This window comes from Delphinapterus leucas, chromosome 8 (assembly GCF_059928025.1).
Source record: "Delphinapterus leucas isolate spDelLeu-1000000601 "Yukka" chromosome 8, BTC_Dleu_Yukka2, whole genome shotgun sequence".
NCBI classification, from domain to species: Eukaryota; Metazoa; Chordata; class Mammalia; order Artiodactyla; family Monodontidae; genus Delphinapterus; species Delphinapterus leucas.
In genome coordinates, this window is record NC_143136.1 from 111,451,431 (window position 1) to 111,478,722 (window position 27,292).

General features: G+C 40.6%; 1 protein-coding gene across 9 annotated transcripts in view; it reads right to left on the minus strand.

Annotated features, from left to right (window-relative positions):
* Positions 1-27,292, minus strand: part of HERC2 (HECT and RLD domain containing E3 ubiquitin protein ligase 2) — a 230,830-nt gene that overhangs the window by 159,219 nt on the left and 44,319 nt on the right. For 8 of the 9 annotated variants that reach the window (XM_089916956.1, XM_089916954.1, XM_089916958.1 and 5 more), the window contains 12 exons: positions 26,924-27,034; positions 26,207-26,378; positions 24,309-24,482; positions 22,463-22,651; positions 21,752-21,903; positions 19,566-19,723; positions 19,363-19,476; positions 17,542-17,793; positions 13,285-13,478; positions 7,767-7,967; positions 3,723-3,951; positions 3,493-3,617 (listed from right to left, as the gene is read on the minus strand). In XM_089916956.1, coding sequence (XP_089773082.1) covers positions 3,493-3,617; positions 3,723-3,951; positions 7,767-7,967; positions 13,285-13,478; positions 17,542-17,793; positions 19,363-19,476; positions 19,566-19,723; positions 21,752-21,903; positions 22,463-22,651; positions 24,309-24,482; positions 26,207-26,378; positions 26,924-27,034 — 2,071 coding nt within the window. The remainder of the gene's footprint in view (positions 1-3,492; positions 3,618-3,722; positions 3,952-7,766; positions 7,968-13,284; positions 13,479-17,541; positions 17,794-19,362; positions 19,477-19,565; positions 19,724-21,751; positions 21,904-22,462; positions 22,652-24,308; positions 24,483-26,206; positions 26,379-26,923; positions 27,035-27,292) is intronic. The other variant, XM_089916960.1, reaches the window with a different exon arrangement.

Consider the following 27,292-nt stretch of genomic DNA (forward strand, 5'->3'; position numbering starts at 1 on the left):
GAATTCTATCAAACATTTAGAGAAGAGCTAACACCCATCCTTCTCATCAAACTCTTCCAAAAAATTGCAGAGGAAGGAACACTCCCAAACACATTCTACAAGGCCACCATCACCCTGATACCAAAACCAGACAAAGATACGACAAAAAAAGAAAATTACAGACCACTATCACTGGTGAATATGAATGTGAAAATCTGCAACAAAATGCTAGCAAACAGAATCCAACAAGACATTAAAAGGATAATACAGGGCTTCCCTGGTGGCGCAGTGGTTGAGAGTCCACCTGCCAATGCAGGGGACACGAGTTCGTGCCCCGGTCCGGGAAGATCCCACATGCCACGGAGTGGCTAGGCCCGTGTGCCATGGTCGCTGAGCCTGTGCGTCCGGAGCCTGTGCTCCGCAACGGGAGAGACCACAACAGTGAGAGGCCCGCACACCGCAAAAAGATCATACACCATCATCAAGTGGGATTTATCCAAGGGATGCAAGCATTCTTCAATATACACAAATCAATCAATGTGATAAACCATATTAACAAATTGAAGAATAAAAACCATACGATCATCTCAAAAGATGCAGAAAAAGCTTTTGACAAAATTCAACACCCATTTATGATAAAAACCCTCCAGAAACTGGGCATAGAGGGAACCTACTTCAACATAATACGTGTAAGTCCATATACGACAAACCCACAGCAAACATCATTTTCAACGGTGAAAAACTGAAACCATTTCCTCTAAGATCAGGAATAAGACAAGGATATCCACTCTCACCATTATTATTCAACATAGTTTTGGAAGTTTTGCATTCTCTTGCATTCCTATACACTTAACAACGAAAGATCAGAAAGACAAATTAAGGAAACAATCCCATTCACCAGAGCAACAAAAACAATAAAATACCTAGGAATAAACTTACCTAAGGAGGTAAAAGACCTGTACTCAGAAAACTGTGAGACACTGATGAAAGAAATCAAAGATGACACAAACAGATGGTGAGATACACTATGTTCTTGGATTGGAAGAATCAATATTGTGAACATGACTACACTACCCAAAGTGATCTACAGATTCAATGCAATCCCTATCAAATTACCAGTGGCGTTTTTTACAGAACTAGAACAAAGTATCTTAAAATTTGTATTGAGACACAAAAGACCCTGAGTAGCCAAAGCAATCTTGAGAAAAAAAAAATATGGAGCTGGAGGAATCAGACTCCCTGACTTTAAGACTATATTATAAAGCTACAGTAATCAAGACCATATGGTACTGGCACAAAAACAGAAATATAGATCAATGGAACAGGAGAGAAAGCCCCGAGATAAACCCACGCACCTATGGTCAACTAAGCTACGACAAAGGAGGCAAGAATATAAAATGGAGAAAAGACAGTCTCTTCAATAAGTGGTGCTGGGAAAACTGGACAGTTACATGTAAAAGAATGAAATTAGAACACTCCCTACCACCATACACAAAAATAAACTCAAAATGGATTAAAGACCTAAATGTGAGACCAGACACTATAAAACTCTTAGAGGAAAACATAGGAAGAACACTCTTTGACATAAACACAGCAAGATCATTTTTGATCCACCTCCTAGAGTAATGGAATTAAAACAAAAGTAAACAAATGGGGGCTTCCCTGGTGGCGCAGTGGTTGACAGTCTGCCTGCCGCTGCAGGGGGCGCAGGTTCGTGCCCCGGTCCAGGAGGATCCCACAGGCCACAGAGCGGCTGGCCCCGTGAGCCATGGCCGCTGGGCCTGTGTGTCTGGAGGCTGTGCTCCACAATGGGAGAGGCCACAGCGGTGAGAGGCCCGCGTACCACAAAAAAAAAAAAAAAAAAAGTAAACAAATGGGACCTAATGAAACTTAAAAGTTTTTGCACAGCAAAGGAAACTATAAACGAGATGAAAGACAACCCTCGGAATGGGAGAAAATATTTGCAAACAAATCAACTGACAAAGGATTAATCTCCAAAATATACAAACAGCTCATGCAGCTCAATAACAAAAAAACAAACAACCCAATCCAAAAATGGGCAGAAGACCTAAATAGACATTTCTCCAAAGAAGACATACAGATGGCCAAGAAGCACATGAAAAGCTGCTCCACATCACTAATTATTAGAGAAATGCAAATCAAAACTGCAATGAGGTATCACCTCACACCAGTTAGAATGGGCCTCATCAGAAAATCCACAAACAATAAATGCTGGAGAGGGCGTGGAGAAAAGGGTACCCTCTTGCACTGTTGGTGGGAATGTAAATTGATACAGCCATTATGGAGAACAGTATGGAGGTTCCTTAAAAAACGAAAAATAGAACTACCATATGACCCAGCAATCCCACTAGTGGGCATATACCTTGAGGAAACCATAATTCAGAAAGACACATGCACCCCAATGTTCACTGCAGAACTATTTACAATAGCCAGGTCATGGAAGCAACCTAAGTGTCCATCGACAGACAAATGGATAAAGAAGATGTGGTACATATACACAACGGAATGTTACTCAGCCATAAAAAGGAACGAAATTGGGTCATTTGTAGAGACATGGATGGACCTAGAGACTGTCATACAGAGTGAAGTAAGTCAGAAAGAGAAAAACAAATATCGTATATTAACACATATATGTGGAATCTAGAAAAATAGTACAGATGAACTGGTTTGCAAGGCAGAAATAGAGACACAGATGTAGAGAACAAACGTATGGACACCAAGGGGGGAAGGCGGGGGGGGCGGGGGGGCGGGTGGTGGTGGTGGGATGAATTGGGAGATTGGGGTTGATGTACATACACTAATATGCATAAAATAGATAACTAATGAGAACCTGCTGTATATCACAGGGAACTCCACTTTGCTGTACAGTAGAAACTAACACAACATTGTAAAACAACTATATCCCAATTTAAAAAAATAATAATACGAAAAGAAATAAATAGTTCCTTAGTTAAAAAAAAAAAAAAGGCAAAAAAACAACATAACACTACATCCAACACAGGTGAATCTGAAAATCATTATCAAGGCAACATAAAGCTGACACAAATGAGTATATACTGTATGATTCCATTTATGTGACAATCAAAACTGGCAAAATTAACATCATCTGGGGGAGGCAAGAAAGTGTCCTAAATTCAAACACAAAGGGGCACAAAAGCACTTTCCAGGGTGATGGAAGTGATTTATATTATGATTGGGGTACCTGTCAAATTCATTTAAATAGACATTTAAAATGGGTACATTTTATCATACTTAATAATAACTCAATATTTTATTAAACTAGTAAAAAAATTTAATTACAGAAATATTTGGATGTTACTAAAAGCTTTGTGTTTCAAGGTTTTTTTTAAATAATTCTGGCAAAGTGTCAGTCTCAGCTCACTGGGGAATAAAATCACCTCCATGCGTGTGTGTGCGCGTGCGCGCGCGCGCGCGCGCACACACTCACACACACACACACACACACACACTCACACACTCCTAGGACCATACCTGGATTTCTGCAGTAATGGCTGCGTTTAAGGCTGATTCTAAGCCTCCATCAGCCATCAAGCTGCCCACAAGAAGATCAATCATAAATCGACGACCTGGACTTATGTTAACTTCATTGCCTGAAACTGGAAAAGGTAAAGTGTTTTTCCCAACGTGAGGCAAGCACCATCCCCTCTGGCACCCCCTCCTGGGCCAACCCCACCCGACCCCTGCTCCTAGCCCCAGCCCACCTGCACAGGGCAGGAGAGCAGAGAGTGCCCGGGCCCGCTCCTCAGCAGTTGGCAGCAGCACTGACCACCCGCTCTGCAACACAGCCTGGGCGGCCGCCTGCACAGTACTCAACACGCCCGCACTGCTGGCCAGGGCCACCACCGTCTGCTTCAGACTGTTGAGGAGGACGCTGCCCAGACCTAAACCAAGGAATTCTGGGTCAACCTGGTGACTGATGGCAGCATGCAACTGAAAGGAGAAAAACAATTTTCACTTAGAAGCCCTAAAAACAAATGCTTTCCAAATCTTATTAAAGATGGAATAATACCTCAAATTGAGTTTTACTCAAATAATAAAGGTAAAACTTCCAGTATAGGTATTTTTTTTTAATCATACTAAAAATTTTTCACCTATAGTAGTTGAGAATCCATGGTAAGGTATTCTATAAAAGGAATTTTTTATACCCAACTCTGAGTATGTATGTGGAAAAGACCAACAAAGAGGTTGAACCCTGTGGAAACAGCAACCTCTACCCCACCCCCAAGCACCCAGACCAAACACAGAAATAGTGAATATAACTAAAAACTATTAAAAGAGTAGACAGCCAAGCTGAGGGTATGCAAGGAAAAGTATACAAGGGAAAGTTCTGGTTTAGCTCTTGAGACACACAGACACACACAGCAGCAGCCAAGGGGTTCTGGGCTCAGAGAGCAGATCAAAGCCTTCTGAGACACAAAATGCTCAGGACAGCCCACTGAACCTGAGCTTCCTGTCAGCCAGCCAGGGCCTGAGGGCAACATACTACCCACACAAGGCTTTGGGCACAAAGAGACCCCACAGTGAATCAGAGACCTGGCCTGCCCTGTGAGCAGATGTGAAATCAAATTTATACCAATCATCTAGGTATGGATATCACACGTCAAGAACTGAACACCAAAACTCATCAAGAGCCCAAGGAACTCAATGGAGCCTCACAGACACAAGTACAGAACTGCCCTCTGAGGACATCTCCACAGCCAAGGGCAAAGGGACACTCCACAAACCCTCCCCTAAGGGTGGCCTCATAGTCAAAAAGGACAAGCCATACTAGGTCACCACAAAGAAGTGTCACAGACAGGGTAAGAGGCAAAACGCATGTCCCAACAGATTTTAGCAATTTAAAAAACTGGAATGAATCCATAAAATAAGTAAATGTTCTTAGAGATCAAGGAAGGAACAGAAGCCAGAAGACAAGAATATAATGAGCAAATGAAAGCCCTGGAAAACACCAAAAATATAAATTCTGAAAATGAAAAAAACAGCTACAGGAATAAACACCTCAAGGCAGAGGAGTGAAGAGCCTGGGTCCCAGGTTCCAGCCCTAAACCTTTGTGCACTGGGTACCCAACCTGGGCAACATTCCTGAACTTCGTGCCTCCCCAGCTGTTCAATACAGATGGAGGGTCCCACCTCCCAGAGGGCTGGTAAAGGGATCTGATGATTCAATCAATATGTGTAAAGCAGTGCTCACATAAATTTTTTAAATAAACAGACAATTCAACAATATGGAACATTCAGCTAAATGATTCGTGAATTGAAAGAAGAGTGCTGAGTAAACCACCCAGAAAGCAGAACAGAAAGATTAAAAAGTGAGCATTAAAAAGGATAAACAGATTTTAAAATATCAAAGAAGTTGTGATACTTGGGAAAATAAAATGAGAAAGTTCAACATGCATTTAGTAGGATTTTTCCAAGGGGAAAGGTAGAAAAAAAGAAGAGAGCAATTCCAATGGTAAATAGTGAAGACTTTTCAAAACTTAACAAAGGTAAGTAATCTCAGACTGAACAAGAATCATAATCTCAAATTATATATACAAGAATAAATCCTGACCTAGATATAATGTATTAAAATATAAAACAAAGACAAAAACCTAAAAGGCTACCAAAGAGAAAGACAAATTAGCTACAAAGAAACAACAATTGCGCTAATATAAGATTTCTCCGGCTTCCCTGGTGGCACAGTGGTTGAGAGTCCGCCTGCCGATGCAGGGGACACGGGTTTGTGCCCCGGTCCAGGAGGATCCCACATGCCGCAGAGCGGCTAGGCCCGTGAGCCATGGCCGCTGGGCCTGCGCGTCCACAGCCTGTGCTCCGCAGCGGGAGAGGCCACAACAGTGAGAGGCCCGCGTACCGCAAAAAAAAAAAAAAGATTTCTCATTGGCAAAAATAAAGGTCAAAAGACGGCAGAACATCTTCAAAGTGCTTTCTTCAAAGTGCTTATAAAATTACATATAACCTAAAGAGCTAAGCCCCATTAAATTATCTTAAGAGGTGTTAAAGGGACCCAAGTTTTCAGAGGTTGTAACTCACAGACCTTAAGGAAGAAATTTACTGAAGGAGGTACCCAGGAGGGAGGTGATGTAAGTAACAATGACAAAACAAATTGGTTTTTAAAAAAAAAAAAAAAAAAAAAAGGACTATATGCCTGAGTATGTCCTCTTAAAAAATGATTATGATAATAATTGAAGGAAAGTTTAAAAATAATTACTACATTTCACCAATCCTAAGAGGTATTTTCTTTCACATCTTAACTCTAAAATCAGAATGTATCTTACACATTGCAATTTGGAGCGCTTTTCTTTTTAGCAGCACACACAAAAAAAAAGTGTGCCTTGGAGTCAGTGTAACAACAGACTATTGAACAATTCAAATACTGAAGATAGAAAGGGGAGTTTAGGTTTAATGCACCCTATAACCCCTATATTTTTCAGGAAGAGAAGTACTGATTAACAACACTGTGGAATTAACAAATATTTAATTTTTTTGTAACATGATTAATGTCCAGAAATCAAAATTTCAAAACTTAGGAACAATTAAAGGGATTTGAAAGGAAAAAAATTTTTTAGAAATTTGTTCAAAAGATAATAAAATGATGAACAAACTTACGCCAAGACTGAATTCAAATACATTAGTAACCATAATAATTGTAAAAGATTAAATCCACATAGTGAATAAAGACTCTCAAGTTGTATTCTTTTTAAGAACTGAGCTTTATGAGTCAATTTTTTTAAAGACACAACTAAAACAAAGACCTCGACAGACAGAACAAAGCAGTGGAAAAACAGATGGCATGAGGCAAATACGGACCAAATGAAATAGAGCCTAGGACATGTACAGGGTCTTTCTCCACAGCACCGACCAGAGCATTAATGTCACTAGGAGACCATGGGAAGCAACAAAAAACTGGGCGGATCCATGACTAGGATACTACACCACAGATGCCCCACTAAATGAGTTCCTACAGAAGACTTCTGGCGAAGGGAGGTACTCTCCAAATTTCTGCTAATTCCATTTTGCAACTAAACATTACATTCAGTTCTGTGCTTTCTGGAAGCCAAGACAAAAAAGGGGAGGGAACAGAAGGGGTACATGATGGGTCACACAGCAACCCTCACATTATAAAGGGGGAAAATTACTTTGGTGAGAAAAACTGTTCTCTTAACAGTAAGTCACAGGGTTTTATGACAAAGAAAAACACGACGATCAAAGATTTTAGCTACAGTTCTACTTGCAAAAAAAATTTTTGTAGCTTTTCTTCTTCTGACATTTAAACTTAACCTTCCACCTGAGGAAGCGGAGGTACCCGTGGAGGACGCAGAGCTTCCTGAATAGGGCTCCCCTCTCAGTCCAGAGGAGAGGCTGGCGACCACCTCCAGCTGATCTCCCAGTCACCTACCGTCTCACCCAGTCACCTACCGTCTCACCCAGTCACCTCTCCACACACAGCAACAGGAAATTCAAGACCGACTCCCTGATGAATGCCAACAAGCTGAATTTAGCAGTAATAACGCAGTCCATATATGCTCTTACCTGCATGCAGAGACTGACTTCCAGGGTAAGCACAAAATAACTAGACTGAATTTTTTAAGCCTCATACACATTACACTCCATCATAATCTGACTTTAAAACACTTTAAAATTTTCATTAGCAGTTTATTCAACAGGCTAAACCCCATACCCTTTAATATGCATAAATATCATTACAAACGCATAAGACACTTACAAAATGAGGGAAAGGAAAATACCTGAAGTCGCAGAAGATTCAGTGTTGCCACAGCCATACACTCTTTCTCTTGGGGTGGGGGCCAGTCAGCAGTGCCATCCATCCCCTCACTCACTTGCCGTAGTAGGAGGTCTAACTGCTCAAAAGTCATTGCGCAGATGTCCACCACAAAAGGGACACGGAGGCCAATGGACCACTCAGAACAAGATGACCAAGCAAAACTCTATGGAAGAAACACAAGAACCTAAAATGAATCTACACATTCACCGATCAGCCTGTTCCACACGAGAGATTCACCATTATGAATGACGAAGGTGCCCTAAGTTACTACTCATTCATCCCTCTGATTGTCCCAAATGCACAAGCACCTTCAGTTATCTAACTCACATGCTAACAGTTTCCAATTTTCTCTCATTTCACTACCCCATCTCATTTGCCACAAATAAACAGGTAAAAAGTTTTTCAAAAATCTTTTCACTATCAAAATTAAGCAACTCAATAAGCTAAAATTAAACACTAAAAGCTATTCAACTAACCCCCAAAAAAGTCAGGAAACAATAAAGAAACAAAAAGGTGAGAGCAAACAAAAAACAAATAAACAATGGTAGACATTAAATTTAAATGGGTCTGAACATAAAAACAGAGATCATCAGGATGTAGGAAAACAGAACCTAACTATACAGTATCTACAAGAAATCTACGTTAAATATAAAGATAAAATTGGCTTAGTAAAGGGATGGAAAGTGGCTTATTAATATCAGACAAAGTAGACTTCAGAGGAAGGAAATTACCAGGACTAAAGAGGGACATTATATAATGATAAAAGGCTCAATTCACAAAGAAGACAGAACAATAATGAATGTATATGCCCCTAACAACAGAACCATAAAACACATGAAAGTAAAATCTGAGAGAAATGAAAGAGTAACAGATAAATCCACAAATGTAGTTGAAGATATCAAAACTACCCTCCTAATGACAGAACAAGCAGACAGAAAATTAGTAAGGATTTAAAAGAAATGAACAAAACCATCAATGAACGAGATAAAAATGACACTTATAAAAACACTTCACCCAAAGAGTAAAATGCACAAAATTTTCAAGGATGCAAGGAACATTCACCATGATAAACCATATTTAAGACATAAAATAATTTTAACTATTTAAAAGAACTGAAATCATATAGAGTATGATCTCATAACATAATAAAATTAAGCTGAAAACCAAGAACAGAAACTAGAGATCAATAAGAATAAATCAGATGTATATAACTGGAAAAATCTCCAAGCACTTAGAAATTAAACAACAGGTTTCTACATTCCAATTAAAGTAGTAAAATACTGATTCTAAGTAGCCTGCAAAGAGTTATGTAGTATACAGTAATTCCTAGAGCAACCACAAAAATAAAAACCTATAAAAAGAAATAGTCAAATTCAAAATAAATAAAGGTAAATGAAATACTAAAATAAATGTTCATTTATCCCCCAAAAAAACAAAAGCAGCAAAATAGAGGAACAAATAATAGAAAACAGACAAAAGCCAAACAATAAAATGGAAGACCTTTATCTATACATGTCAATTACAGTAAATGTAAATGATCTAAATACACCAATTAAAAGACAGATTGACAACGATAAAAAAAACAAATGCAACTATACATAGCATCCAAGAAGTTCACTATACAGATAATGAGACAGGTGGGTTAAAAGTTAAAGATATAAATTTAACAAAACATGGACAGGACTTGTATGCTGAAAACACTGATAAATGAAATCAAGAAGATGCAAATAAATGTTTAGACATAACATTTTAATAGAGTAGAAGACTCAATGTAGCAAAGATGTCAATTCTCCACAAACTGATAACAGGTTGAACACAATCCCTACAAAAATCTAAGCAAGATATTTTTGCAAATGTAGACAAGATTATTCTAAATTTTAATGGAAAGGCAAAGGGACTAAAATATAGACTTAAATTTTTTTCAAATACATGGAAAAGTTATAGTACTCAAACACTAATTAAAAGAAAATAAAACTGGAGTACCTACATTAAAATCAGACAAGAGACTTCAGAGCAAGGAAAAGCGGGGATAAAGTGGGGACACTGAACAACAATTAAAGGGTCAATTCACCAAGACAACCGAACAATCCAAAATGCGTATGCATCAAACAAAAGAGTTTCAAAATACGTAAGACAAAAATTGATAAACCTATTCTAAAATTCATGTGGAATCTCAAGGTACCCCAAATAACCAAAGGAATATTGAAAAGGAATAATGAAGTTGGAAAAAAGACTCAATTCCTAATTCAAAACTCACTACAAAGCTACAGTAATCAAAACGGTGTGGGTCTGGCATAAAGACACACTTACAGACCAATGGAATAGAATAGAGTCCATAAATAAACCCTTGCCTATATGGTCAAATGATTTCGACAAGTGCCAAGACCATTCAATAGGGAAAGAACAATGTTTTCTATAAACGGTGCTGGGAAAACTGCAAAAGAATCTATTTGATCCTTATCTTACACAATAAAGTCAAAATGGATCAGCAACCTAAATATTAGACCTAAAACTATGAAGCTATTAGAAAAAAAGACTGGAAAACCTACATGACCATGGATTTCTCAGATATATATGACACCAAAAGCACAGACAACAGAAGAAAAACTAAAACTTTTGTGCATAAAAGAACACTATCAACAGAATAAAAAGAAAACCACAGAATGGGGAAAAAACAGTTGTAATCATATACCTGATAAGGGATTAATACCCACAATATAACAAGAACTGTTACAACTCAAAAAAAAAAAATCTAATTCAAAAATGGGCAAAGAACTTGAATACATTTCTCCAAAAAAGACATACAAGCACATGAAAAGATACTCAACATCTTTCCCATTTGGGAAGTGCAAATCAAAACCACAATGTGATACCACTTCATACCCACTGGGATGGCCTTAAAAAAAACAAGAAAAAGGAAAATAACCAGTGTTGACAAGGATGTGGAAAAATTGAAACCCTTGTGTGTATCTGGTGGGAATGTAAAAATCATGCAGCTGTTGTGGAAAAACAGTAAGGCAGTTCCACAAAGATTTAAACAGAGTTATCATAATGATCCAGCAATTCCAATCCTAGATATATACTGAAAAAAAACGAAAGCAGGGACTCAAACAGATATTTCTACACTAATATTCATAGCTGTATTATTCACAATAGCCAAGAGATAAACAACCCATGTGTCCACTGAAGGAGGAATGGATGAACAAAATGTGGGAGTTACATATTTTTATTATTAAGCCTTAAAAAAAAAATTCTGATACATGCTACATGAATCAATGTTGAAAATATTATGCTAAGTGAAATAAGCCAGACACAAATGGTCAAATATTATGTGATTCCACTTATATGAGATACCTTGAATAGACAAATTCATAGAGACAGAAAGTAAATTTCAGGTCACCAGGGGCTAGGGGAGGAGAAATGGAGAGTTGCTGTTTAATGGGTACAGAGTTTCTGTTTGAGATGATGAAAAGGTTCTGGAGATGGATAGTAGTGATGGTAACACAATGCTGTGAATATACTTAACATCACTGTATGTTTTACCCTAATTTTTGTAATGATCAAAAGCATTAAAAAAAAAAAAACTGACAGAACCAAAAAGAGAAATGGACAAATCCACAATTATTCTTGGAGATACCAATACCACCCTCCCCAAAGGAAGACAGAACAAACAGACAAAAAATCAGCAAGGATCTAGAAAAACTGAAAAATACCATCAATGAACTAGATCTAATTGACATTTATAGAACACTTCACCCAATAATGGCAAAATATATCAACAGCAAAATACTCTTTTTAAGCACACATGCAGAACATTCACTAAGAGAACACAGCCTGAGATATAAAACAAACCTCATTCTGAGATATAAAACAAACCTCAAATCTATAAGAATTGAAATCATATAGAGTTTATTCTCTAACCACAATGGAATTAAACTAGCAACCAGTAACAAAAAGATAACAGAATGATCTCCAAACACTTTGAAACTAAACAACACACTTAATCCATAGGTCAAAGAGCAATCCACAATGGAAATCAGAAAATATTTTGAACTGAACAAAAATGAAAATAATCAAGATTTGTGGGTGCAGTTAAAGCACTGCTTAGAGGAAAATTTATAGCATCAAGCACTTATCTATTACAAAAGAAGAAATGTCTAAAGTCAACAACCTAAGCTTCCTCCTGAAGAAACTAAGAAAACAGTAAAGTGATGCCAAGCAAGCTGAAGAATGAAAAAAGGGACAAGAGGAGAAACCAATGAAATTGAAAGCAAAAGAACAAGGGGAAAATTAATGAAACCAAAAGCTAGTTTTTTGAAAAGAGCAACAAAATGGATAAACATCTAGCAAAACTGGCAAAGAGAAAAGACTCAAATTACCCATATCAGGAATGAAAGAAGGGATATCACTGCAGACCCAAAGACTTCAAAAGGTCAATAAGGGAACACTAATAAGGAAAACTTTATACATAAAAACTGGGTAACTTAGATGAAATTGAACAATACCTTGAGTGCCACAAACCAGGAACACTCACCCAAGAGGAAACACTCTGAATAATTCTATATTAAAGAAATTGAATTTGTGGTTAAAAATCTTTTGAGAAAGAAATCCCCAGGCTCCTATGGATTCATAGAAAAGCATTTAAAGAAGAAATGACACTAATTCTACACAACTCATTCCAGAAAATAGAAGAGGATGGTACACTTGCCTACACTTTTTATGAGGCCAGTTTTATCCGGATAAAAAGTCAGACAAGAAAGCACTAAAAAAACCACAAACTAGTATCTCTGAAGAGTCCTGACAGAAAAATCCTCAACAATGTATTAAGCAAATCAAATCCCACAATATAAAAAAAGAATAATACACCATGACCAGGTGGGGATTATCTCAAATATACAAGGTTTGGTCAATATTTGAAAATCAGTCAATGTATTCCACTATATAAGCAGACTAAAGAAGCAAAACGTGATCATATCACGTGAGAATAAAAGGCATCTGACAAAGTTTAACATCACTCAGGATTTTAAAAAAAGAAAAACTTGAAAAAAGTAGGAGTTAAAGGAAACGTCCTTAATAAGGCATCTACCAAAAACAAACAAACAAAAAAAATACAGCTAACATCACAGTTAATGGTGAAAGACTGAATGCCTTCCCCCTACAATCAGGAAGAAGGCAAGGATGCACCCCCTCCCTGCTCTTACTCAACGTCATATTGGAAGTCCTGGCCAGTGCAATAAGGCAAGGAAAAGAAAGAAAAGGCATACGTATTGTAAAATAAAACTGTCTCTATGTACAGACAACAGAACTGTTTCTGAAGAAAACCGCAAGGAATCACAGCGAAGCTCCTAGAACTAATAAATGAGTTTAGTACAACTACAGGATATAAGGACTAAACACACAAGTCAATGGTACTTCTACATACTAGCAATGAACACTGGGAAACCAAAATTCTACAAAATACCAAGCCATCTACTCAGTACCTGGGCAGGTCCGCAGGCAATCCCAACTATGTGTTTGGTATCCAGTCCTGGCAGCGCAGCAGGTTCTGGCTTGGTCACACGCAAGGTGTCAAAGTGCTGGCACTGGTCATTGCTCCCCCAGCTGTGGACCTCACTGTCCTCAGTCAGGGCCAGGCAGTGGGTGGAGCCTGCAGCTACATCAATCACCTTCTTCCCTGGGAGGAAAGAGGGATGCAGATACAGGTTCACGCCTATGACTTCTGTTGCAATAAAGATATTTACTTTAGGCCACTCAGGTCAGAAGGCATTTAATGTCAACTTCTAAAGGATAATTCATTGCTTTAACATTATTCACAATTCATCTGCCTTGTGTACATTACTAAAACCCCTGTTGTGTTTTACTAGCTACAACTTATTAAGCCCTACAGCCTGCAAATAAAATAATTCTAGGGTATGAAAAGGATCTGTTCATTTTTCTCATCCATTCAGATTTTCATTCAGAAAAAGACAAGTGTATTTTTAATTAACTACTAGATCATATTCTCCTGTCCCAATGTATAACCATGTAAAGTGCACTCTTTTTAAAAAAGACTCTTGTGTTTTTAGAGCAGTTTTAGGCTCACAGTAAAACTGAGGAGAAGGCAGAGGTTTCCCATATACTCCCTACCCCAACAGATGTTTAGCCTCCCATTATTAATTTTTTTACACATGGCTGTCCAGTTGTTCCAACATCATTTGTTGAAATGACGATCTTTGCTCCATTGTATTGCCTTTGCTCCTCTGGTCAAAGATCAGTTAAGTACATTTATGTGGACCTATTTCCGAGCTCTCTCTTCTGTTCCAATGATCTATTAGTTCATACTTTAGCCAATACCATACTGTCCTGAGCACTGTAGCTTTACAGTTAAGTCTTGAAGTTGGGCAGTATCAGTCTTCCCACTCATTCTTCTCCTTTAATATTGTGTTGGCTATTCTGGGTCTTTCACCTCTCCACACAAACTTTAGACTCAGTTTTTTGATATCCATAAAATAAATTGCTGGGATTTTGATTGGGATTGCATTGAATCTATTGATCAAATTGGAAAGAACTGACATCTTGGCAATATTCAGTATTCCTATCAATGAACATAGAATATCTTTCCATTTATAAAGTTCTTTGATTTCATTCATCAGTTTTGTAGTTTTCCTCATATAGATCTCACACATATTTTGTTAGACTTATACCTATGTATTTCATTCTTTGGATGCTAATACAAATGGTATTGTGTATTTAACTTCAATTCCATTTTTTTGCTGCTTGTATATAAGAAAACAATTAACTTTGGCATATTAACCATCTTGCAACCATCTTGCAACCTTTTTAGTTCCAGGAGGGTTTTTGGGTCAATTCTTTCAAATTTTCCACATCAACAATCATGTCATTTGTGAACAAAGACAGTTTTATTTCTTCCTTCTCAATCTGTATAGCTTTTATTTCCTTTTCTTGTCTTACTGTATTAGCTAAAACTTCCAGTATAATTTTGAAAAGCAATGGAGAGACGGGACATCCTTTCCTTGTATCTGATCTTAGTGGAAAGGCTTTGAGTTTCTCACCATTAAGTATGACATTAGCTGTAGGATTTTTATAGATTGTCTTTATCAAGTTGAGGAAGTCTCCTTTATCCCTAGTTTACTGAAAGTTTTTTTTAATCATGAATGGGTGCTGGATTTTGTCAAAAGCTTTGTCTGCACCTATTGATATGATCATGTGATTTTTCTTCTTTCATCTGTCAGTTTGATGGATTACATTAACTGATTTTTTTTTTAACATTGAACCAGCCTTTCATAGTGTCTGAGTGTGTGTGTGTCTGTGTGTGTCTGTGTGTGTGTGTGTGTGCATATGCATTTTCTTTATATGCCATCCATCAATGGACACTTTGGTTGTATCCATGTCTTAGCTATTGTGAATAATGCTGCAATTAACATGGGGATGCAGATAATTTTTCAAGTTAGTGTTTTTGATACCCAGAATTGGAATGGCTGGATCACATGGTATTTCTATTTTTATTTTTTGAGGAACCTCCATACTGTCTTCCAGAGTGTGCACTGTTGGTGGGACTGTAAATTGGTGGAGCCAAAGGTTACCTTTTCTCTACATCCTTGCCAACTCTTGTTATTTCTTGTCTTTTTGATAACAGACATTCTAAGAGGTATGAGGTGATAATCTCACTGTTTTTAAATGTATTTCACTGATGATTAGTGATGCTGAACATCTTTTCATGTACCTGTTGGCCATCGTTATGTCTTCTTTGGAAAAAATGACTATTCAGATCCTCTGCCCATTTTTTAATCAGACCATTTGGGTTTTTTTGCTGTTGAGTTGTACGAGTTCTTTATATATTTTGGATATTAACTCCTTATCAAATATATGACCTACAAATATTTCCTCCCATTTCATATGTTGTCTTTTCATTTCTCTGATGGCTTCCTTTGCTGTACAGAAAGATTACTGATTTTAGATCTTTCTTCTTTTCTAATATATACATTCGATGTTATAAATTTCTGTCTAAGCTTTCACTGCATCCCACAAATCTTGAAAAGCTGTATTTCCATTTTCATTTAGTTCAAAATATTTTAAAGTTTCTCTTGTGATTTCTTCTTTGACCTATGTGTTATTTGGAAGTATACTGTTTTATCTCTATGTATTTTGGGATTTTCCAGCTAATTTTCTGTTATTGATTTCTAGTCATTTCCTTTGTGGTCTAAGAGGAGACACTGTTTGACTTCTCTTCTTTTAAATTTGTTAAGGCGTGTTTTATGGCCCAGGCTGGGTCTATCTTGGTGAAAGTCAAAATACACTCTTCAGTGAGAAAGTTTTCTAAAACAAAATCTATTTCTCTCCAAAGTTAAATGATGTAAGTGTAAAATATACTTTTTCTATTTAAATAGTGTTAGCAAAGTACTGTATTTTTGCTTATTAGTAAATCTAACATGACCAACACAAGGGGTGTTTTCAGACATGTCAACATAAAAAATAATTCAGCTGAAAGAACTCTACTACAGTAAGAGAAACAATTCTATCCAAAGAGCCTATTTTAAGAAACTACCAAATGACTGTAGGTATCAACAGTCACTTAAATACTCTCACAGTACACTATCTCTGTATCTAATTAACGTTGCTGAGGAAGTTGATTTCCTCCACTAAATGAAAGGAATATAAACAAGGCGGCAAATAAAATTCAAATACATCTCCATAATAAACAACCAATTGTATTACTCTGTAACTTATCTCAGATGCTTAGAAAATAATAAACACCAGATTAGCACACAAAACTTCTAATCACCAAAGTGTTAACATGCTTTAAAATAAAAATGCTGGGGAAAGGAACCTGCAAGTCCCAATTAAAAGGCTCACTTCCAAACTCCCCTGACAAAAAAGCAAAAACATAAAGGAGAATCCAGCGCAGCAATCCAACAAACTTCATCCCTTGTGTCAAATGCAGCCCAAGGCCCGTTTCTGTGAATAAAGGTGTATTGGAACACAGGCGCATTTGTCTTCATATTGTCTATGGCTGCTTTGGGGCCACAACAGCAGGACTGAGTAGTTAGGAGAGACAGCACAAGGCCCTCAAACCTAAAATTACACATAGAATCTGGTCCATTAAAAAATAGCCTGCCCACCCCCTGTAGTGTAGAGATAAAGCACTACAGGCCCCACCTGGTACACTTATCACCAAGCTCTCCCATACTTCAGAAGGCACCTGTAAAGCACACCTACACGCCTTGGCTCCCATTCCTCCCAGCTGCTGAGAATGCATGCTGGACACCCTTGAAACCAAACAAGAAGATTCATCCATCAAGGATAAGTTCAAACAAGACCACTCCAGGCTGACCCAACCCCATCTCCCTCTTTGCTCCCATAACACCACGCATATCCATAGCAAGCAGATGACCTCACCAAACGGAAGTTAATCTCACTGAGGCCAGCTGAATGAGTAATGAATGGGTACTTGCCACAAAAAAGAACTCTCCAATAAAAAAAAACAGACAAAAAAAAGAACTCTCCAACACCGGTAAAATTTAAAAGTTTCAAATTAAATTTGATGAAAATAATTCTAGGTCACTTTTTAATACAGACAAACCACTTTCCACTTATTATCTATACCTATCAAAATGTGGATAAAAGCTTCTAATGATGAGTCACTCACAGATGTCAGATAAAGAAAAATACCTGCAAACTTTAAGATTACTAAAGACAACTGCCTCAAATGGTTTTAAAAGTTTACATTTTGCACTCACCTTGCAATCCTTCCAAGAGTTTGGGATAACGAACATGTTCCTCTGTTCCATGCCCAAGTCTCTGGTTGTCACCTTTCCCCCATGAATAAACCTGGCCGTCTTTTGTCAAGGCAACAGAAAACTGACTTCCACATCGGACTTTGACAACATCCAAGTCTTGAAGCTTCTCAATCAGCTTTGGTGTTTTGCAGCCGTCACTACCACCTCTGCCCAATTTCCCATAGTCACCATCTCCCCAAGACCACACCTGACCTAAAAAATACAAGTTATTTGAGTAAAAATAACTGTACATCTAAATAAAACTTCTAAATGTCTGCAAATAATCAATATAGCCAATAACACACAAAAATCTAGACCACTAATGTATATAGCTGACACTACACAGGTGGTTACTGACCAAATGAAATCTAGTTTCTACTTCAGGTTGATAGAGAAGCAATTAAGAAATGGAAAGCTGAGCTTTCTTCTTGTTTTAACTGAATGAATAATAAAATCCTAACCCTTGCTAGTTTGGGCTCAATGATACTGCTTCCACTAATTACTAAACACAGAGCGAAAGCTCCACTGCTTCCATAAAACACAGCAACTGGGCCCATGGCCCACTGCACACCACTCTTGTTGTGTTGACCACAAGCCAAATGTACGATTGTATTTATTCCCAGTAACAGTTGTTAGTGTAATTTAATTAAATATTACATAAGGGGATAAAATTAAGTTGCTCTCTGTGGGAGAGCAAGGCTGAGAGGCTCCCAGCTAATCCTGACAGAACCCACGATTCGAAGGACAGACCCCCACAATACTGAAAGACACGTACAGTTTAAAAAATCAACATCAAGGGCTTCCCTGGTGGCACAAGGCAGGGGACACAGGGTTTGATCCCTGGTCCGGGAAGATCCCACATGCCACGGAGCAACAAAGCCCGTGTACCACAACTATTGAGCCTGCGCTCTAGAGCCCGCGAGCCATAACTACTGAGCCCGCGTGCCTAGAGCCTGTGCTCCGCAACAAGAGAAGCCACCACAATGAGAAGCCCACACGGCGCAACTAGAGAGAGCCTGTGCACAGCAACAAAGACCCAACGCAGCCAAAAATAAATATAAATAAAATAAATTTATAAAAAAAGAAATCAACATCGGGAATTCCTGGCAGTCCAGTGGTTAGGACTCCACCCTCTCACTGCTGAGGGCCCAGGTTCAATCCCTGGTGGGGGAACTAAAATTCCACAAGCCGTGCAGTGCTGGGTGGGGAGGGGAGGGGGAGGAATCAACATCAAACTTGATAAATGTATCCTCAAAAAGTGTCAAATGAGTACAATCGCAGTAATGAACACAAATATAAAACTGAAATTAAAAACAAGTATCATACTGTGAATACACAAAGACTAAGCAGGATTTACCACAGGGAATCAAGGGTGGCTGAACATTAGGAAATATAATCACAATAATCAGAAACGACTTAAAACGTCAATTATTCCATTTATTTTCATTTCTTTGTTAAAAAGTAAAATGCCCAACCAGGAAGGATGGTAGCTCTCTGGCCCTGGGTAACAGAAGTTACAAGTCCCATAACTTCTCTACCTCTCCTGAAGACACTGAGGTGCACACTCACTTAAAGACTCCAGGGACTTCCCTGGCGGTCCAGTGGTTAGGATTCTGCGCTTCAACTGCAGGAGACCCAGGTTCAACCCCTGGTCAGGGAACTATGATCCCACAAGGCGTGTGGCACAGCCCAAAAAAAAAAAAGACTCCAAAGCTCATTCCCTCTAAGAGAGCAGCCCTCCTCATCCTGAGAGCCTGTCCAGGGCAGCAGTGCCCCACATACCATTCTCTGTCACAGCCAGCGTTTGAGCATCACCACTCCCACATGCCACGTCAATGACCTTCAGCCCTTTGAGCCCAGCTACCAGCATCGGAATGGCCTCGTCTTCACTGGAGCCTTCAAAAAGATAGGACCACTGTTACTGCAAGTCCCTCAGAAGAGGCAGCCTCATGCTGCATGTTCCAGCTGACTCAGAGCAGACATACCGTGGCCCAGTCGCCCATAGTTCCCCCGGCCCCAGGTGTACAGCTCGCCCTCAGCAGTGATGGCCGCGCTGTATGTGCTCCCACACGCAATGTGCACCACATGCTTCCCGGCCTGCTTTCCTGAGAAGGCGGAGATCACCTTAGGCTCCTCAAGAGGCCTGTGGAGAGAAGAGGAACAAACGTGAATGGCCTTCTGAGACCTTCCTATTAGTGACACTACTGGGAATAAACTATCAGAGTGTCAAAAGACACTTTCACCTTTCAGGTGCCTTATGAAATAATTAAGAAATACAGAATTCAAACACATACCACCTCCATGATTCTTTGTTAAGTGGGCACCTACTGCCAAGCATGGCATCCAGCAGACTATCACAACAGTGTCTGTTAAAGACAAAGGTGATCAAGTCCATGGCAGCTGTGGTCACAGTGGTCTGAATGGTGGCCTATCCACAGACAGCACTCAGCAACAGGGAAAGATGAAGCTCACTGACAGAGCCAGAAACAGAATACTACGAAGTGGCAGAGGGCAGGTCAGTGGCCACCAGGAGCTAGAAGTGGGGAGCAGGGGTTGGCTGCAAAAGGGTCCAAAGAAAGGGGGAGGGGGGTAGGAGTGGGTAATGGAACTGCTCCGTGCCTCATTTATGGTGGCTCCCAGCTGCAGGCATTTGTGAAGCTCACCAGACTGTGTAAGGGAAGCTGATGAATTTGTAAATCTCCTTACACATGGTTGAAATTTATACGTATTTGTTAAACAAATGAGAAGGAATGATGGAGCAAGGTCTACTAATCGCACTGCAATCTATATTTTACAAATGAAAAGTCGGAAACAGCAAGGATGAACTGGGCAGAAGAGTCTCCTTAGTTGATTCTTCACCTTCAAAATTAGCAAAATGCCCGATGCTTATAATCTAAAATATGTCTGATGTGATTGGTAACACCCACTCTAGCCTCTCCAAAGACATAGTTCGCTCACTTTGTGACCCACTTTTCTGCAAAATAAACACACACAGAGGCAGGGGCACACACGGGAAGGGGGACAAATGACTCTACTCTGGTACCACTTCCCCCTTCTTCCATTCAGCTCAAGTCTCAACCCCCCCACCACACACACCAAAGTTCCTCTGCAACTCCTGCCCTTCGTACTGGTCTCCTTTCCTTCCCTCAACTCCTCGAGCAATGGACAAGTTAGTCAACCTAGCACTTAACTTCAACTGAGTATTATTTTATTACAACATATTTTATGCATACTAATTATATAACATAAAAAAAGTAAAAAGACTAATGCCTCCATCCTGTAGCTCAACCCTTTCAAATCCTGTGTGCTCCATGCTAACCCTGCCCCCCTGCTAACCTGAGAGTAACAATTCTAAGTTCTGTACTTATCATTCCTTTCTTTCACTATCATTTTACCACATTTGTCTGAGTCCCCTACAACACTGTCCAGTTTGGAATATCAAGTCTGCTGAATGCTAACACCCAGTATGCATGACTCTTTCTTCACAGTTTGGGATCCTTCCTGGTGGATGTCCACCTCCACCCCAGTGAGAACGGGGCAGTCTCCTCTCGACTGCTGCTGCCCACTCCCTACTCACGGCTCTGACCACTTTGAAAAGGGGCTGCATCTTCAATTTCAGCCTAAGGCTCCACTCACAACGGCAACATACAAAAGGGCTCCTCTGATTCTGAGGCAGCCATCAGAACTCTTTCTTTTCACAAGCCTGCATTAAGAACAACCATTCTGTTTTATTTCTTGGTCTCTTACGATAATCGAAAGCTTCCACAAAATAAGGTATTAGGAAACTCTTGATTTTATTAGCTGGGAAAACGACAGTATGGCTCAAGGAAACGAGGACCTCATCTGACAGAGATGTGTGGAGACTGTAAATGAAGGAAGAGTGTGGGATTTGGTTTAGGAAACCCCACAGTGAGGGTGAGCCGTGGGCAGCTAACAACAGGAGTAGCAAAAGCTGGGGGAGAGGAACATGAAGGCCAGCTGCCATCACTCCCTGTGCTGGGGGCACGACTGCCCAGGGCCACCAGAGCACTGATCCCCCTCGGCAGCCCTCTCCGTCCTAGCCCTACATGTCTGAGCAGCTGCAAAACACCTCACCACACTTTTCTTTTCCACCCTATTTTGGTTACAGCAGCACAAGAGTGTGTCAATTACAGGAATAGGCTGTACATACACTGTGTCCCCGTGGCCTAGACGTCCACCATCCCCACAGCCCCAGGAATACACCTCTCCGGTGGCTGCCAAGGCCAGGTAGTGGTGACCGTCCGAATGGGCAGCAATTTTTACAATGTTTCTGGAGGCAAGACCCTGGACCAGCTGTGGAGCCTAAAAAGGTAAAAATAGGAAGAAAATTGGTAAGCAGTCCAAGGACAAAGAAAACAGCATGACTCGCCTCAACCCTGTACCTTACGTTGACAAACTCCTCTCGAACTGAAAGATCATGAGCCTCTGGTGGTTGCCAGGCCACCTGTCCAGTCACCCTGCCCAGCACCAACAGAAGAGCACCAGGCGGGTGGCCTCCACGTGCTCAGAAGTGAAGAGCTCCTTCCTTTAACAGGAACGTGCCCAATCTGCCACCAACCCCACGACTGCTTCATTTGTTACTACCTTCCTGGCCCCCAAAGTGAAATGACGTTACAGTTTACAAATGGGAATAACAGCTGGCAATAAATGGCGCTGTAAGGAGTTCCTGAGCTTAAAAACTGAGAAATTCTGCCCCCAAAATCTTGACAATAATGATCACGATTAAAATTTTTAAACACAACTAATAATATACAATGAGCAGGTGCCTATAAATCTTCAGAAGTCAACCGACAGAAAGAAAGACAAGATCCACAGCACCCATAGCAAAGAGGCCCCTCCACCAACCCGCCCCAGCACCTACCAGCGTGTCACTGTTGTAGGCCTGCGTGTACACACGGCCATTCCTCGACAAGATCAAGAAGCGCTTCTCTGCACAGGCGATCTGTGTGACCCCAAGGTTGGCAAGGCCTTCACACTGAATTGGACCGATCACATTGGCATAGTATTTCCATCCTATTAACCCCCATCCTATGACCTCTTGCAATGATCCCTGTCAGACAACAACGTAAGGAAACATTTTCTTTATATCAGCAAGAAAATTCTTTCTTAGACAAAAGAAAGAATAATTCGTGCAAGGAGTAACGATGAGATACAGTAAGATAAAAATAAAGGAAGCTGATTCACAACATCAAAATAACTCAGAATACCCCATAAGGCCTCAGTTAGCAGGTAAGATGAAGTAACTGAACAGGTTTCTTTTCCACAGCATTTCATTTTAACAGAGCCCATTAAAAAGTAGTACAAGTAGACCTGAAACATATTTTAAAATGCTCAAACCATATCAGGTTACCACTTCGCCGTTACAGGCAGGGACCCGAAGGCCTAAGCACAAGCCTAGGAGACAAGTGTCCCTGGCTGTTGGTGGGGGTGAGAGGAATGAAGCCACGTGAGAGCAATTCGGGGATAATCAGCTCACGTGTCCACCACATCGGGTACATCACCACTGCAGACGCGTGCACACACATAGAGGAACAAAGGTAGGGGGTAGCCATCGCAGCATTACCTGAGTAGCAAGCTTCTGGCAACACAAGTGTCCACCAATAGGAGACATTTTAAAAAATCATGATACGTCCACATGTGGAACACTAAGTTTCTTTTAAAAATAAAGAGAGAAGCTCTGCTTACTTATACAGAGAGCTCTTCAGTAGTCGGCTTAGTGAAAAAACAAGCTACAGAAGTGATATAATACAATACTGCTGAGAGAACTGAAAGGATGCATAAGGGACCAGAAGCATGAGAGGCACAGGTGGGGAAAGAGGGCGAGGAGGCAGTGGGAGAGGAAGTGACAGGGTGTCTCTGCATTTAGTTTTCATTGTTGAACCATAGGAATGTATTACTTATCTGGAAAACATAAATACCTGCAAAATAAAATAAATACTCCTCGTATTAAACATTAAAAGTTAGAAGGAATTCCCTGGCAGTCCAGTGGATAGGACTCTGCGCTCTCGTTGCCGGGGACCAGCTTCAATCCCTGGTCAGGGAACTAAGATCCCACAAGCCACATGGCTCAGCCAAAGGAAAAAAGCATTAAAAATTAGAAAAATCTGCAGTTTGCTGTACAGCAGAAACTAACACAACATTGTAAATCAACTAGAGTCCAATAAAAATTAATTTAATAAATAAATAAAAGTACTTATGCTGCCAAAACAAACAAAGAAAACCATTAGAAAAATCTGGATTCAAAACCAGGATTCTTCTGCGTGACCTTGGCCAAGGTTCGGTACCACTCCAAACGGCAGCCTTCTCATCGACACAATGGGGCAGCATAGTGATGGTCGGGTGCGTCTGTGTGAGGTCCTCCGTGGGCCTGCACCAGCAGGCCCCCCCACACCCAGCTTAGTGTCAGACACGTCACTACCTTTCTCCTGAGGAAGACAGCGTGGCATGTGGCTGTGAGAAGGCAGGAGAGCGCTCCAGGGACGTGCCCCTGAATCTGGAACCTGGGACACGGGGTGGGTCCTGAACCGCTGTGTGCCTCGGCCTGCTCATCACCCACTGTGACCGCTAACAACGCCTTAAAGCGTATACATGTTTAAAAGCTGAAAGCCAAATCCACCCCAACAGCAGAGAAAGTGAGTCTCCACACAGGTACAGAATGAGAACCTAGGAACATACACACAGAGAATAAACAATGCTCTCGCACTGACCTTATGAGAGGTCGGAGAGCTACAGAGAGGTGGCATACAGGGGGTGGCCAGGCGGTCCAGGTGGGCCATGACAACAACCGCAGTCTGTCGTAAGTCTATGGCAAGCTCGCTGTCTCGCGGAAGAGTGAGGTACCTCAGGAAGCTCTCATTGGGGCTCAGAGGGCCAGACAGAAGCTAGAGAAGAAAAGTAAAGAAACATCTTCAGAAACGGTGGGAAAAATTAAAGTAACACAGTTAGCCTTTAACCACTCTTTATATTTTGGTATTCACAGTTAGACATTATCTGTAAACCTGCCCCTTTCTGGCTATCAAGTAAGAAGTGTTGCTGACGCATTGAGATCTATACACGCACCGCACACAGTGGTGCCCACACATCTGCACATCCGTCACCTGTGTGCCAACTCCACACAGGTAAATGACACAGCCCGACCGTCCTCAGGTTCACTACCCCAAGGACCCTCGAGAGAACTCAGAGCAATCTTCCTGGGAACAAAGCACTGTACCTCAACCTGGCTTTGAAAACTGAAAACAAAAACCACTTACTTTAATCTAAATGCTGCCCACTCATCAGAAAACCTAATTTTATTTGCACATTAAGTAATAATTCTAATTCTTCTGAAGCCAGAATAGCTTTATTATCACTAAAGACTGCAAAGTGAAAGAATAATTAGGCTGAAACTTCATAACGGAATAGCTAAGTCTTTCCAGAAAAGACCTGCAAGATCAAACTTGTACCTCTAAAAAGCCACAGCCCCAGGGGTGTGGAGCTGGACGGGCCCTGCTGTGCCACCAGCCTCAGCTTCCTGGGACTAAACACAGTGATGACTTATGTGACATTCTCTGCGTGGTGCCCCACACTCAGGAAGGGCCAACAAAGTGAGTCGCTATTTCCAACGCTCTTTTTCTAATATTTTTCTGAAAGTGTGCATTTCAGACTTGGCTCCACGCTGCCAACGCAGCTGTTGCTGGCTAATGGAGGTGCCGTCCATAAACAGCACGTGGAGGAGGACAGAGCGGGAAGAGAAGATTTGCCTGGGCCCTGGAAGGGTCAACACCAACCCACAGTAACTGCCCTCAATGCAGATAGAGTGAGGTATCATGGCAGAACAGCTCCTCTGAACCAGATGCGCGCTCCCTCCCACGCCAGCCGAGCCTCGCTCCTGCGCCATGGCCCCATGTCATCACCGCAGGCGCCGTAAGAACGCACTCTTTCTGAAATATCATCAGGATTTTTACCCATCTTCATGCCGCTACTAACTCGGTTAGCCGCATCACAGCCAAACCACAACACAACTGGCTGCCGGGAACACAAAAGCGCTAAACGCACAAAAGGCTCAGGGGCTCCAGCGTAGCAGAAAGAAAACTGCATGGCCAGCAAGGCAGCAGATGGATCTCTGTAAAAGCACAAGCTGATATTTGTTAAGAAACATGGTCCTAATACACACAATCCAAAATGAACATAAAGGGCCAGGGTCTATAAAACACAGCTGGCTCTGGTCACTCCTTAGTTGCTGCAAAGAGTCCGAATGTGATCATGCGATGTTCTGCTGTATCAACTGTGACCTACACAATGACCTGCCATAGCCAATCCCACACCTGACTCACTGTTTGCTTCGTTTTTTTTCTTTATTTTTGGTCATACCGCACAGCTTGCAGGATCTTAATTCCCCGACCAGGGATTGAACCCGTGCCCCCTGCAGTGGAAGCACGGAGTCTTAACCACTGGACCACCAGGGAAGTCTCTGATTCACTGTTTTAATGGCCAAAACCACTCTCCCCCCAGAAGCAACTACCACCACAGATAATGTGCTCTGGTCTTGTTTATAAAAGGCTAACTCCTTTAGGATAAGAGAAATGAAGAGAGCTACTTAAGTGCAAAGTCTCGTGATGATACCTACATGAGTGTCACCTTCTGTATGGGGGGCATCTTTACTGCACATGATGCTCTGGAACCTTTGCAGCAAAGGAAGAAGGGGGGCGCTGGTACCCTGGGCAGACCGCTCATTGTCAGTTTCCTGTGTCCCACTGTCCCACAATTGAAGCAGCAACAGGATAGCAGATAACATTTGGCTGGAAGAGAAATTATCTTTATTCTCTAGTAAAAACTTTAACATTTTTTGCCATGGTCTGTAAAAAATAAAAGCAGACAGCTAAATAAAACTGAAGAAATACTTTAGATTTGAAAGGAAACTAAAACAAGGCCCTGAAAACAATTCTTGGCAGTAAAATCCCTAAATCAATGCCAAGATTTTAGCACAAGACATCTACCTTCTGTGGATGAGAAACATAAAACCAGTTCAGAAGCTCAAATAGCACTTTCTACAGGGAATTTCTAGGACCTTAAATTAATGGAATAAAAATAACTATTTGAAGAAAATTAAGAGACAGAGGGAAAAGAAATAACAGTTCCTAAACTACTAGAAAGTTGAACACAAAAAAGGAAGTGAAGAAAACTTAAGTGTACCCAGGTCTGAAAATAGAGGGTCTGGGACACGGTTCTTTGATCACAGACCACCACACATTTCCTACAGTCACAAATAGTTCAATGAAATGCAACAGCTTCTCACATACAGAGGCATCTCCCTACAGCACTCCCAGCCTATGGCACCCCTCACCTCAGCGTGCCTCTCTGCACAGCCAGCTCTAACAGGATGGCCAGGGCCAGGTGCTGGTCCTGCAGGGGGATACTTCCTGGCCCTTTGGTACCAGGCGTTCCATGAACATCCCTGAAATGACAGCAGAGGATGCAGGGACAAAGTAACAACAGACCTTAAAGACATACTTAAAACAAGCATGTTGTTAATGTTAAATTAAGTACCTTCCCTTTCCCATGGAGAAATATATTTTTAATATTTAGAATCAGGTTTCTGAGACTTGCTTACTCAAATTTAATCAGAGATTCTAAAGCATACAATTAACCTGTAAAGATAAGTTTTTATTAAAAGTATTAATTCAGATACTATATGATGATTACATTAGAAGAC